Source organism: Prosopis cineraria, unplaced genomic scaffold, assembly GCF_029017545.1.
Source record: "Prosopis cineraria cultivar Desert tree isolate PC_DT_omini unplaced genomic scaffold, ASM2901754v1 PC10, whole genome shotgun sequence".
Lineage (NCBI taxonomy): Eukaryota > Viridiplantae > Streptophyta > Magnoliopsida > Fabales > Fabaceae > Prosopis > Prosopis cineraria.
The window spans coordinates 35,157,993-35,172,587 of NW_026555341.1; the positions used below are offsets into that span (position 1 = coordinate 35,157,993).

Sequence of the window (14,595 nt, forward strand, 5' to 3'; positions counted from 1 at the left end):
TAGAAATTTTATAAAAAATATTTGTTTTACAGATTTTATAAAAAAGAAATTATTTTTTTAAAATCTAATTATATCTTCATAAAGTTTTATTTATTAAAAATGATATATCATTCAGTTATTATAAAATTTTATGATATCTCCCTATATTTTTGTATTTTCATGGCATTCTTTTATCTCTATTATATCATACTCTTGTGGTCCTATTAATAATTAAGATTATGACAGAACAAAAAAAAATTAATTTTAATATTATTTACATGACATTTCATTATTTTTTATATTCATTTTCATATTTCTGCCTCTAGTAAATGTTAAAAATAATTTTTTTATTCTTATTAAGAATAGAAATGAGTATTTATTAAAGTTTAACTTAATGTGTTTTAAGATTTTTATTAATTATGTATTCCTAGTAATACATAATATGAATGACTTAAATATTAAATCTAAAGGAGTATTATTTTTCATAAATTATTTAAATTAAATTATCAAAATAATAAAAAATTAATTTTTTTATTTTGATTATTTTTAAAAATTTAAATAAATATTATGAAATTTTATAAAATAGTAAACTTTTCTTTTGTTTTTTTTTTTTAACTATCCTGACTATTATTAGTGGCGGAGGGAAGGAAGATCAATAGGGGTCACGCCACCTCAATTTTTTTAAATTTTTTGTATCATATAGATGTTAAATATTTTTAACTCCTTTAAAATTTACAAAAATTTTATAATATATATATTTTTTAATTTTGGTCTCTTTTATTTCTGTTCCTTCACACTCACACCACACACAAGTACACATACACATCTAATAATATTTTCTTTGGTTATTTAGAGATAGAACTCACGATTTTTTCTTTTTTCTTTGTTTTTTTTTTGGTTTTTCGAAAGGGGTGTGGGATGTCATGAAACAAAGTGATGTAGTAATTTTTTTTTAAACAACGGGCCCTAAGTAACGATATTGACGTATAGTATTTATGATAAGAAAAAGCAAGAGAAAAATAAACGAAAAACAGCTGGAGATACAAGCCAAGTGTGGAGTAACTATAAGAGCATCCAACTTCCACTCCCTCTCCTCTTCCCCACTCTCCTCTTCTTCTCTCTCCCCCTCTGCAAGAAGCGGCATCACCGAGGCAAATCGTACGTTACCTCCCATGGAGGCGCCTCCACCTCCTCCGCCTCTCTCGGCCGGCGTCACAACGACGATGCCGCCGTCTCACCTCAACTACCCTGACTCCGTTGATTCTTCTCCCCGTTCACGTAACGCCGACATCTGGGATGACCCTATCCCTCCTGCCTCTGCCTCCTCCAAGCTCCGCCTTATGTGCAGCTACGGCGGTCACATCGTCCCTCGCCCTCACGACAAGTCTCTCTGTTATGTCGGTGGCGATACTCGTATCGTCGTCGTTGATCGGAACACCTCTCTCTGCGACTTGTCTTCGCGCCTCTCTAAAACCTTCCTTAACGGCCATCCCTTCACTCTCAAATACCAGCTCCCCAGTGAAGACCTCGATTCCTTGATCTCTGTCACTACTGATGAAGATTTTGATAATATGATCGATGAGTATGATCGAATTGCTTCGAATTCGTCGGCTAAGCCCTCCAGAATCCGCCTCTTCTTGTTCCCGACGATGCCTGAATCGTCGCAATCGGTTGGGCCTGTGGTTGATAACTCGGTTAAGTCGGATGACTGGTTCCTGAACGCGCTAAACGGCACAGGAGTACTTAATAGAGGGTTTTCTGAGTCCGGTTCGGTAAATTGCTTGCTGGGTCTCGACGATGATGCTGGTGGTAATAACCTGGACTCGGTTTCCAGGGAAAATGAAGTTGCTCAACAATCTGGATCTTTCGGGAATGGCAAGAATGTGACGAAGCAGGGACAGGACGTTCACTCTGTGCCTGATTCCCCTATGCTGGAAACGACCTCGTCTTTTGGGTCCACTTCTTCATCACCTTCACTGGTGAATTTGCCGCCGATTCGGGTTCATGTGGTGGATGATAGCAGTGTCAGGATGCAAGATCAGAAGGCGGTGGGAATAGAGGATCAGTTTGCTCAAATGGGTGTTAGTGGTGGTGGTGGGCAGAGGCAAGATGAGGCGTTTCTTGTTCTATCTCCTCCTCCTCCGATGCCGGGGACCATCACAGCTCCGGTGGTTGTGCCAATTAGCTCCGCCGTTGTGTCTGTCAGCGAGTACCAGAATCGGGTTTTCTCCGATGATGAGAGATCAGACCACGGAGTGCCCGTGGGTTACAGAAAACCTACGACAGAGCAACCACAACTACAGCCTCAGCCTCAGCCTCAGCCTCAGAATCTGCCTTCTCAATTTCAACAGAAGTCAGCCGGCGTTGTTGATTTGCCTTCCCCAGATTCAGTTTCAAGGTATCTTCAAAGTCCTCTAATTTTGGATTTTCGACTGTGCTTATTTATTTAGATATAATATTATTTTTCTATATCGTTTGATTCTGGATATACAAGTGTGGTATACCATACCAGTTAGAGTTAGCTTAGCTTGTGCTTAATTAGGTGCTTGATACTTGTTATAATTCTGCAGTGATGGTAGTGTTTCAAATCCTTTGTCACGCCCAAAACATGTACTCTATCAAGAACAAGTTCAGATTCCGACTGTGACTACAAGGGTTCTCAGTAATCCTGCTGATCCAGTAAAGCTTAATATGTCTGATCCTCACTCTAGGATCCAGATACAGCAGCAGGTGCAGGACCCTGGATATGTATTACAACAACAATTTGATCCGCAGCAACAGCCTCAACAGCAGCAGAAGCAGCAATTCATACCTAATTCCCATTTCATTCACCATACTCCTGCCGGGGCCGTGCCAATGCCAGCATATTATCCTGTATATCCTTCCCAGCAACAATCTCATCCTCAGCATCACCCTCAGCTTGATCAGCAATACCCAGTTTACTACATGCCTCCAAGACAGGCCCAGCCTTACAACTTATCGATGCAGCAGCAGCAGCAGCAACCTAATATTGGTGAAACCAACACAGCCATCCCTTCTAGCCGACCCCAAGCTCAGCCAAATCCAACGATGGCTCCGGCCTCTGCAGCTTACAATCCTGTAAGAAATGTTCCCATTCAAAAGGCTGAAATGGCTGCTGGTGCATACAGAGCAACTGCAGGCATCCCTCAATTAGTTCATGTTCCTTCTGGTCAGCCTCAGCACCAGCACCAGCAACAATTTGTTGCTTACTCTCAGATTCATCATCCCTCTCAGACTGTTGCCCCCAATTCTGCTGCCCCACCAAATTATGCTTATGACTATGCCGATCCGGCACATGCTCAGATATACTACACCCAACATTTGGCTCATGCCATGCCTTCACAGTACCAAACCATGGCAGCTTCAGCTGTTGTGCCGCCAGAAGTTTCTTCTCAGCTTCCTTCTGACAGCATGAAGCAGCAGATAAGAACCTCACAGCCAATATAATATAAATCAGGTTCTTAACAAAAGAAACAATTTTGAAGAAACGGGTTTGGTTTCTCCCTTTAATTTTTATACTACTTGCCGTCTTGCTATGATACCTGTTTATGGTCTGTAATTGTGATTACATAATAAGAAGAAAGAAACTCGTTTCCAGCATGTAATATTTCTTGTATGTCATAGTTTACTGGAAATTAAAATGGTCCCAGAGGTTATACTGTAAAAGTTCAAGAATCCTTTGTATTGCGAAGTTTATACTATCAATTCTTGAATGATTGGCATAAATTAGAGGGCATTCTCTTGTGGCTTGGATCTATCATTGATGTTCATGTGAAATTACTGACACCATGCCTTGGTTAACATTTCGTGCGCCGTAATGTAATTTTCTCCCCTGGTCCCTTCCAAGGTTTTGATCATGATGATGAAGGACCATTCGGAAATAAAACGTTTTTATTGGTTTTATTTGACCATTTTTCTCTGAAAATTTGTTCGTATCTAACAGGTGATGTGGTTTTGCTGCACATTACCTGACAAGAACATTATTAAAAGCTTGGTGAGCCTGAATTGGATTCTTCTTTGACATGGCTACTTTTTGAAATTCGGTTTGATGTTGCCACTTGCCATCCTTTTCTTCTACCATGGTGCTTTGTAATTTTATGACTACGTGGGCTTCTACAACGCAGAATATACCATGGTTTATGCATAAGCGGTGATTTAACTTTTTTTGTAAAGATTTGTGTGAATTTTGTTTTGGGAGAATGATAATAAAATACCTTGAAAATATCTAAATGATAAATACGTAGTGTGAAATGTAATAATTGCTTTCTAATCGCTAGGAACTTTTGTGGCATTTTAGTTTTTGGGAAAATGACATGTTTGATGGATTGTTTTAACAACCTAATAGACATAATTAATCAATTTTTTTTCATAGATTCTTTGATAATGAAAAAAAAATACAAATCACCTTTAAATTTCTTTTCTTGTTAAAATATGCACGCCACAAAATAAAAGGGATGAATCATGTACCGTTTTGTTAACCTTAAGGTGCACAAATTAACATAATTTTCACGAAACAAACGCCGCAACTTAATTTTCATAGTTGAAAAGTCGGCTTATATTAGTTAGGTGATAAATTAGACGTTAAATTTATCAAATGATTGATTTTTTTTAAATTAATTCATGGGACAAAATATCAAGTTTTAAGGTTCATCAGCTCATCTGAGCCGCCTAATTCAAGCTTGACATGGTCTAACAATATAACTTCAGAAAATTGGTTAATATCGTCTCTTCCACACACAAATATATATAATAAAAGTAATTTGAAATAAATATCTTCTGAATACCAACAAATGTTAATTTACTAAACCACCTGTCCACCCACAGCATGATCTTATTCTTCCAATATTGATCATATAACAAAAAAAGAACATTACGATCACTGCTTTGGTTAACAAGAGTCATATTTTATAATGAGATAATGGAATGGCTTAGTCAATATTCAATGGTCATCTTGGAAGGCAAGAAAGAGAGTTTATGATAAACTTTGACATTGATGTGAAAGATCTAATGAGGCTTAAGTGGAGTTCACGCGAGCCGCATAATCGGCACAGTACTTCAGATTCGTTGTTTTATTTTCACTGCCTCTAATCATGAAAATATCAGTTTAATTAGTGGTTAATTCTTGCATGCTATTTTACAAAATTAATGTCTTGAGTTAGATTTAAGGAGGGCCAACACTACACTGAGCTGCTCATGAATCAGCAAAATGTGTTTTTATTTGCCGTAGTCAACACTCCATTTGCTGTCGCCATCCTCATTCCTAACTTAAATTGTTCCGTTCACACAATCACTTATTTTTAACATTTATTAAAATCAATATTCCTTGCTTTAATAATATTAAGATGAATTAGGTTTCAGAAATCACCGGAGTCAAAATATGTTTTCAAATTTAAATAACACTTACAAGTTATTTACATCAACAACAAGAATAATAATATATAACAAACATAGTGAGGAGGAATCTACATTTATCCTTATCGTTAATATCCCATGAGTAATTGATTTATTTTATTGACAAATTATAATTCTTATGTTAAAATAAAAAGAAAGACAACATAATTTATAATCATAAATTAAGATAATAAATATAAAAATAACAAGTGCAGCCAACTAGTTCTAGTAAAATGAACTATCATCACTTAAGTATGAAATTTCAAGCTCAATTCCATACGAATACAAAACATTTTTGGGAGAGTCACATCCTATTAAACTTAACAATACTTAAATCAGACAGAGTTTGATATTTATATTAGAAAAATAATTGCATTAATTTGTATACGGTTTCATTATTAATTTTTTTCTAATTACACAACGTATATGCATGATTACAAAATAATTTGATTTTAGCGATTCCGTATAGAGAAAAAAAGAAGAAGAGAGCTTATGAATCCACCCCTTGTCTTTATGTTACTTCTTTCTTACTGGATTCAATTTAATCTGTACTAATGGGTGATGCTCATTAATTTTAATTTAAGTATTAGTAATGTATTACCTACCACTATCAGATTAGCTTTGCTATTCTTGTTTCGTTTTGTCATTTAGAATTCGGTCAACTCATATAGTTGTCCATATTAGTCATTTATACTAGCAGTTAATTGATCAAATTTTTTAGGAAATATAGATAACTAATATGGATAATATTTCCGCCTTATGAAAGATGCGGATGATGTGCATCTCGTGGACTCATTAAGCCAACGCTACTCATAGACGATTCAAAATATTAAGGTTTACAAGAAATTTCATATTATATCCTCTCTCCATTAAAAAATATAAAACATTTTTTAAGAAATTAGATGTTAAAAAATGTAAGATATTTTTAATTTTTTAATGTGTAATAATTGCTTTTTTTTCTTGAAAAATGTCCCTATTGATAATGACTTTATATTTATTGTAGGGTGCTTAATAGGGGTAAATATAAAAAGATAGGGTTAGTTAAAAAGTAGGTAATTACTTTATTAGGAGTTGAGATTCGGTTAAAAATATTTTATATGAAATATATAAATAAAAATAGAAATATGTGAAGCAGGGTGTGTTGGATCTCATTCCTCATCACTATTAAATATTAATATAAAATATAACATGAATGAAAAGATGAGACAATATAAGTACATAATTTTATTTAAGATATGATCAGACATTAAATATGAATTTTCTTTTTAGTAAAAAATTAAACTTTAATTTATTGAATTATGATAGGTTGGCTTCTTTCATTATACACAATCCGTAGGAAATTTGTACATTTTAATTGGATTAGTTTTTTTCCATGCAGCTGGATTGCGCTGTTGTTCTGTGAGGATTTTTCTCACCCAATGAGTTGAGTATATTAAATAAAGATTTCTTTTTCAATCCAAAAAATAATAATAATAGAGATTTTTTTTTACTCCCAAAAAAAAAAGAATGAATGAAGTTGATAGGACACTCTCCAATCCAGGAAATTCCACGCCAAATTTCTTGCCCTTGTCTACCTACAATGTAGTTACATCTCATTCAATCGGAAGCCGAGCTCCAAATTAGCCAACAAAATTTTGACACATAGGCAGAGTTCCAAAAGAATGAAGTAAAATATAAAGTCAATAGGAATGCAATATGCAAATTGTAATGTTTAAACCATAAAGATAAAAAATAAAAAATGATAATTAAATCCTAAAATATTAATTTAATAAAAAAATCTGGTCTTTTTTTTTTTTTTGGGTTTATGGGCTGCACGTTAAAATTCTATAATCTATGTGAAGTGTTAGAAACATGCTAAAATTCCAAGAGTCGGATATTAGTGTCCCTTTTTCACCTGAAGCATAAATTCTGGACTTATGCAATCCTTATCAATTCTAAAAAACTGGACAGCCACAAGCGACAGATCAATGTCTAAACATTAATCTCCAGTTGGAAACTCTCAACATCCTTATATGCGCACGCGCGTGCTCATGCACACACCGTCTCCATTGGATCATAGATTATAATGTACTGCCTACATGGCAACTTTATCTTCTTCTTCTTCTGTCATGGAAAATCACAATGAAGTACTACAACAACATTTTAAATACTCGAAAAAACCATGAAATCAACAAATATCTATCTGGTCTTAAGAAACTTGGGTTGAATAAGTTTTAAAATACAATGACCAATTCGCCCTTTTAGAGTTTTTGAAAGGAAAGATGACACACAGCCATTTTGTGCGTATGTCACTCACGTTAGCTCCGCTCTTGTTCATCGTCTCTGAAAAGCAAGCTAGGCAAGGTATTTTCCATGTCCTCATATCCACGTTTATTGCATTTTCGATCATTTAAGTGTTGGGTGTATGCGATTGCAGGATCTCATCGTTGTCTCAGCAAAAGTGACCTTGGTAGGGTCATCTTCTTGATCACTTCTTCACTTTCATTGTTACCAATGTGCCTTCGTTTGCTTCGTCACCTTACTGGGTTGCATCCTAGCAATTCAATCATGTCCTCACCGAGGAAATACTACCTTACCATCGAGGAGAGATTGTGCTGGTGAACATGGACCAAAATGCAAGGAGCAAAATGGTAGCTAACGCCCAAAATTTATACTTTTCTCTACTGAACAAGTCTAAATTTGTGTTTTCCTTCTTCACATTAGCAGTAGTTGTAGGAAGTATGTCATCGTCCTTCATATCTTGGATTAGGCAGTCTCTTTTTGTATGATGTAATGCATGTTAGAATTTTCTAGGCAACATTTTCCTTTGAACCAATTTTTGTTTTCCATTTAGGTTTCATCATTCATAGTTGATCAGCATACTAAGAAAGAAGCTTGTATTTTTGTTAAAATGGTTCATTGTTTCTGCCTGGCTAATGGGTAAGCAAGAATATGGTCAGACATTAATGTGGTAAAAATCCCCAATTATGACACGACAATATGTGTTGTTAATTCTTTAAGAGTTAATTGTCAATATGACGTGTATGGTATAGATTGACATAAAAAATGGTAAATTCTTCTAGAAATTATCTATCATGTTTCTTTTTTATAAGGGGCTTATTTTGTAATTAAGTTATTATCTTGGCTACCATGTACTTGACAGTGTAAGTAGTTAATTTAAGTGTCATGGTTATGTTAGGAGCTTACCTTTTGCAAATTGTGGAAATACCTAAGTGACATTTTTTTTTTTGGTAATGTACAATTTCAGAACCTTGTATGTATTGGAAAGTGACTATGTTTAGTTTAAAGGTAATGACGACTTTCTTATCACGTATTGACAACTAGCCAAATGTTAATGAAAACTTTGTTATAGAGTACTGACAAATAAAATTTGTTGACTAGAAGAATTTCATAGTTAATTGCAAATAAAACCTACACTAAAGAAATTGACAATAAGGCCACGTAACGGATAATGACAATATGGCAAAGGCGAAGGATAACTTACACATAAGATATTGACAAGTAAAAAATTTATAAAGTGATCTATCGTTTAATTAACAAGGCAACATGTAATGACAATATATGACAAAGGAAAATGACAACTTAATTTGAGTTTTAGGAATGTTTGTGTATTTTGTATTCATAATCATGTAGTGGATTGTCTAGGGATTAATTTCTAAAAATGACAACACACAAGCCATGTTCACTGTAGCAGATGTTCATCCTCGCCATGGCCACCTATGGCACATAGTCTTTCTCACTGCGGCCAACAATGTAAAGTCGCCCTTACTAATCACAATTAACTCTAAAACTAAGGTAATCACAGGGACTAACCTAAATAGATTATCAAATTTGTAAAATTTATATAAGTGAGATCTCAAGTTTTCAAAACTTTAAAATGCTTTAATATCACTTCACAAACTCCAATCAAAGAAAAATTTGTTTATGAAAGTATGAGATATCAATTTGTATCAAAGCATTTGTATCTAAGTTGGAAAAATAGCAAAACAATGCAAAAAAGCATAGGTGTGCTGTGGTATTCCTCCTATGTACTGTTAGGGGTTTTCTACTTGTACCCATTTTAATTGACTCGATATCGTCCTAATCATATCAAGATAGATTTTGTTCAGCCCAAAAACAATCAAGACAGGACAAGAAGGGGTTTAGGATAGGACGAGATGTAGGATTACTATCGGGACGTCTTGTCCCGTCCCAAATATTATATATATTATTTTTTATTTTAAAAAATATATATTAAATATATTAATATAATTTATATTTGTATTAAATATATCAATTATAATTTTAATACTTGTAATTCTTATATAAAATTAAAGTTTTTTATATTGATAATTTTAATGACATAGAGTAAACAGGGCAATATTTTTCTTTATAATATATTAATTACATTAATATAATTTATTCTTATATCTATCTATTTAATAACTTTTATTTATATCATATTTCTTGTTTTATTTTTAAAAGAGTAATTAACTTAGCACATCTCAACTTAAATAAAAGAACAATGATTTGATATCATGCTTGACTTGCCTGTTGTTACTGCTCTTATAGCCTAGAGATCACTTATAATTGCTATTATAATGCATAGTTATGATTAATGTAATTCAATTATTGACTTTAAATTATTTTTATTTATGTATTTGTGTTTTTTTAATTTTAAACTCAATAAATTATAGAATTTAAAATTTTAATGAATGTTATGATCTAAATCTTTTTCTGATATTGTCTGATTTATTAGGACGATGAGATGTCTCAGTTCCATCTCAATTCCTAATGGGATGTGATGACTTTTAGGACGGGGACAGGACACAAGATAAAAACTCAATCCTAATCTTTTTTTCAAGATGGGACATGGGACAGAGGTGTCATAGTCCCATTCCGTCCCATGAACACCCTTATGCACTATGACCGATTGTATAGATCATGACAGCTTAGATGCTACCAAATGATAGCTCCTAGGATGAATTTTTAACGCATCCTATTTCTCTATTCGACATTTGATTGGGGTGATTCAAATATTTACAAAAAGCTCTTTCAAAGTACTACCTAATGACACTGGTTCTACTTACATATTATAACTCACTAAAAAGTTAGACACCTATTTGCAAATTCACTCTTTTCAAACTCAAAACATATTTAGGGTGTTTAGTTTCATTTTCATTGCCAGAAGCTCACACAAGCCCCTAAATCACATTCAATGAACTACAAAGGACCCGTACAACAGAACATCTCACAAATCATAATTTTAATGCTCAACCCCTTAATCACAAAAATAGAAAGGGGAGCCAAATTACTATGAAATGTCACAATACTCCTTTACAAACTTCAATATTATTAATATCATACTTGTACTAATATTTTGGCCTTGTCTAAATATCAATATTTATCATACATACAATCTAGAGCACAAAAGATATTGTTTAACCCAAATCATCATATAGTGAAAGTAATCAAAATAGTGCAACTCCTAGTTGGCAATTTTACTAAAATTATTCACATGAAATTCAACTAAATGAGGCCTACAAGTTAGGACAACAAAATCTTGAGCCTCAAGCTATTTCCCTATATCCTAACCCGATGAAGTAGCACATACAATATTGAAGAGAAAGGGTACAATCACTTAGTAATCAAGGCCAATCTAGTCTATACAAATACATGTCAATCAATTAAGTGATGCAAGTGACATATTCAATTGAAATATGTTCACATATTAGACCGCGTGATTTATATAGTCATAACACTAACAGTCTTAGGACATAAGAATATTTAACATACAAGGGCAACAATAATAACAATCATGTGCCCTATACAAGATGTAAGACCACAATAATATCGACTATGGCTAAAATATGATATGCATGATGAATGTCATCCTTATACCTTCCTGATACTTCCAAACTGAAACCCTTAGCTAATTAGTGGATTTTGTCATAATAATTTGGACTATTCAAGCCTTCCACTCATGAGAAGTTGCTCGGCGAAGGCTACTACGCTCATTTGTGAAACACAGTTTTTCCCAATATTAATAACTATGGTGTGTCATATCCTTAAGTTAGCCTTCTCATGAGCTGGTAGAGACTAATTAAGTTTGCGTCCCTTGATGAACAAGTGGGAGTCTCGCGATGAACAAACAGGACAATAAAAATAAAGAGGCAAGCCATCAAGTTCCAAATAGCGGCCTTACCACTTGAATTTTAATTCTCTACTTCTCTTTCTAAGGCAAACTCCCACCATAATAATCATGCTATGTAAATATGCTTAATTCATAATATGCATATACTTATATGTCAATTCTTGATTTACAAGTTCTCAAGCATTTAAATCATGCTATGCATTTTCAATCATCAAAATTTTCTCACACAACCTTCTATCTATAACTTTTATACCTTATCACAATCTCAATATTCTCCTTAATCTCATTCAATTCACATCATCATCATATCATATGGTTCATACATATTATCATATTTATGCACAAAAAAATCATTTATCATCAAGTCACACATGAACATATTATTAAGGCTAAAATTAATGTTTTATGCATTGCATCTAATACATGTTCAAAATACATTCATCCCTTCCAAAATAAGTTATAATTATTTATAATTAATTAACAAACAAATGTATAAACTAAATTTTTTTTCAATTACCTTAAATATTTGAGAAGTTAAAGGTTTACCCTGTCATGTAATTTCTCTAAAAATTCTCTAAAACTTGAATGGCGCTAAATTATGATTTATCTATAATTAATCGCATCAACAATCATTAATATCCTCATTAGGATAGTTTTCCATCATTATATCCAACACTTCCAAACTTTAATTCCTCATAAACAAGGATACTTATAGGGTTTATCGGTTCCTTTTTAGCTTACATTAGCATCATTAAGCTCTTAAACCACCATTAATGACATTTCTACTCCTCCTACAACCTCAGTAAATGCCATTTTTAGATATTAATGGCTTCCACTAACTAAATACTTCTAAATTCACCAATGCTAAGTTTAACTAATTTAAACAATTTTCATTAACTCTATTTAAGTTAATAGGTTCAGACCCATAACCTCTATAGGCTAAAAATTATCTTACTCAAATAAACCCTAACTCAAAATTTTGAGAAAGTGAAAGAGGGCTTATGAAGCTTACCTTTATTTTTTACAATCTTCAAAATGTCATAAATCTTCCTTATTAGCAAACTTTAGCACAACTAAATTCATGCTCTTTCATTCTCTTACTCAACTCTCCTTTTCTCTATATTTTTTGAACTAATTTTTTCTCTTTTTACTATCAAAAATTGACCATGCATTGCAGCACTTGCCACATACACCATGACATGTGATATAGAGAGCTCCTCTTCACATTTATGTGGCTCATGCACTGCGGCCTACAACACGTGCACCGCAACCTATGACATAGAGGCATTTTCTCCTATTTTTGTCCTTCCTTGAGGTTTGCATGTCCCAACTCCTCTTTGGACCTAATCACAAGCCTAAAACTATAACCCAAAACATTCATTAGAACCTTTTGACCACACACTGTATTAATTTACTTAGTTGACATCATTTAATTTAACTTAATCAGGGTTAATTTTCTAAGATGTTACAAACAGCCTTCCTCACCATAACCAATGCTAACATGCATGCTTGCTGCAGCCATCAGTATATCTCACCATGATAAATCTTATGTTATCAACACAGCCATGACAACAATCAAACTTCTAACTTTCAGTAACCATAATTAATCACTAAAACTCTCATTTAAAGAATCTGAGTGTCCACACACAATTAACTATTGACATCATTTACATTGTAATCTGATGCTTGATGAGGATCCTGAAATACTTAGTGTCAACTTAGGCTTTAAACCTTTTACACAATAAGAATGTCTCCTCTTTTAATTCCACAAACATAGGCATGCTTAGACATTTTGTTCCTCATCATAATGCATTATAACAAGCATTTCCATTAATCATGACATGCACACATTTATATAGTTAGCCCCTCACTTAACAATAAGGGCCAACAACTATAAAATTGCCCAAGGTAACACTTAAGCTTCTGTGCAAATGAAATAATTTTCACATATACGTAATTATACTTGTCCTAGAGTTAGCAAATTGACCATTTCATTACATATAAGTTTAACTAGAGACATTACAAATTAATCTCTAGTTCTTAGGTGTCGATGCCTCCCCTTTTCCCTTTGCCTTCTTATCCCCAAAAAAACATTAAGTAATTGAAATGAGATTTATGAAATCTCAGTAACCAAAATACTTAAGGATAGCATATTAAATATGGTAAAAGCATAACAAACAATCAATAATATCAACAGTCAAATGACTACAAGAAACACAGCCTACATATGAAGACATATTTATGCATTATGCAACCACCTTATATCCCTTATCATATTATTTGATCAAACCCATATGCTAATACATCATATAGGCCTAGTTCATGTGACTAAAACTATTCCCACTCTAATTGTGAAGGTCACCTAATCAAAAGTTCTCATACTCACTCTCTAACTAATAGGTTCCCTTCACTCAAATTTTAGGGTGTTGTATGTTTCTCAAACCACACTACCTAGTCCACGATAGTAATGCTAAGTATCATGCTCAACTCATGCCACCCCAGTAGGTAGTAGGTAACACTAAGTACAATAGTAATTTATTTGCCAACCACCATGCGTAAACTCAGTTGAGGCTACACCATATGAATTTCCTCTATAATTAACCTTCAGCCAATCAGGGTAAACTCTCACCTATCATATGCATGCCAACATACTATTATGTAAATCTCTTATATATAATCATTTCCCAGCATACTATAATCCTATGATATAATCACCCATATTCATACCATTTTAATCATGCCATATCTGCAATTATGCAAAACAATATATAATGATTCCACTTGTATGTCATACAACAACATTCTTGTTAATATATAGCCAATCTAGGCCAAACACTTTTAAAACAAGTTCCCTAGCATTACTACATGCCCATAGGCATACTTTATTTACATAATTATGGACCTACTCTCATAATCAAGCAACACATATTCATATCAAGTCTATGTTAAACATTTAATCTCATTATTAATAGTTCAAGAAAAAGAATATTGCAAACATAATGATATGGAATTATAAGTTTCTAGTTACCTTTACTCTTAGGTGTACCACTCCAAGAGTATAACTTTAGATT

The 14,595-nt window shown here is 33.3% G+C and overlaps 1 protein-coding gene across 1 annotated transcript; it reads left to right on the forward strand.

Annotated features, from left to right (window-relative positions):
• The first annotated feature begins 1,066 nt into the window (after positions 1-1,066).
• LOC129284346 (actin cytoskeleton-regulatory complex protein sla1) lies at positions 1,067-3,726 on the forward strand. Its single transcript, XM_054919795.1, has 2 exons — positions 1,067-2,377; positions 2,550-3,726. Exons 1-2 carry the CDS (start codon positions 1,152-1,154, stop codon positions 3,445-3,447), a joined length of 2,124 nt encoding a protein of 707 aa, XP_054775770.1. The 5' UTR covers positions 1,067-1,151; the 3' UTR covers positions 3,448-3,726.
• The last annotated feature ends 10,869 nt before the right edge of the window (positions 3,727-14,595 follow it).

Excerpts from the sequence above, each read along its gene's own strand:
- LOC129284346 (XM_054919795.1), top strand. The coding sequence starts at position 1,152 with ATGGAGGCGCCTCCACCTCCTCCGCCTCTCTCGGCCGGCGTCACAACG. Across the intron at positions 2,378-2,549 it reads TCCCCAGATTCAGTTTCAAG|TGATGGTAGTGTTTCAAATC; the intron begins GTATCTTCAAAG and ends ATAATTCTGCAG.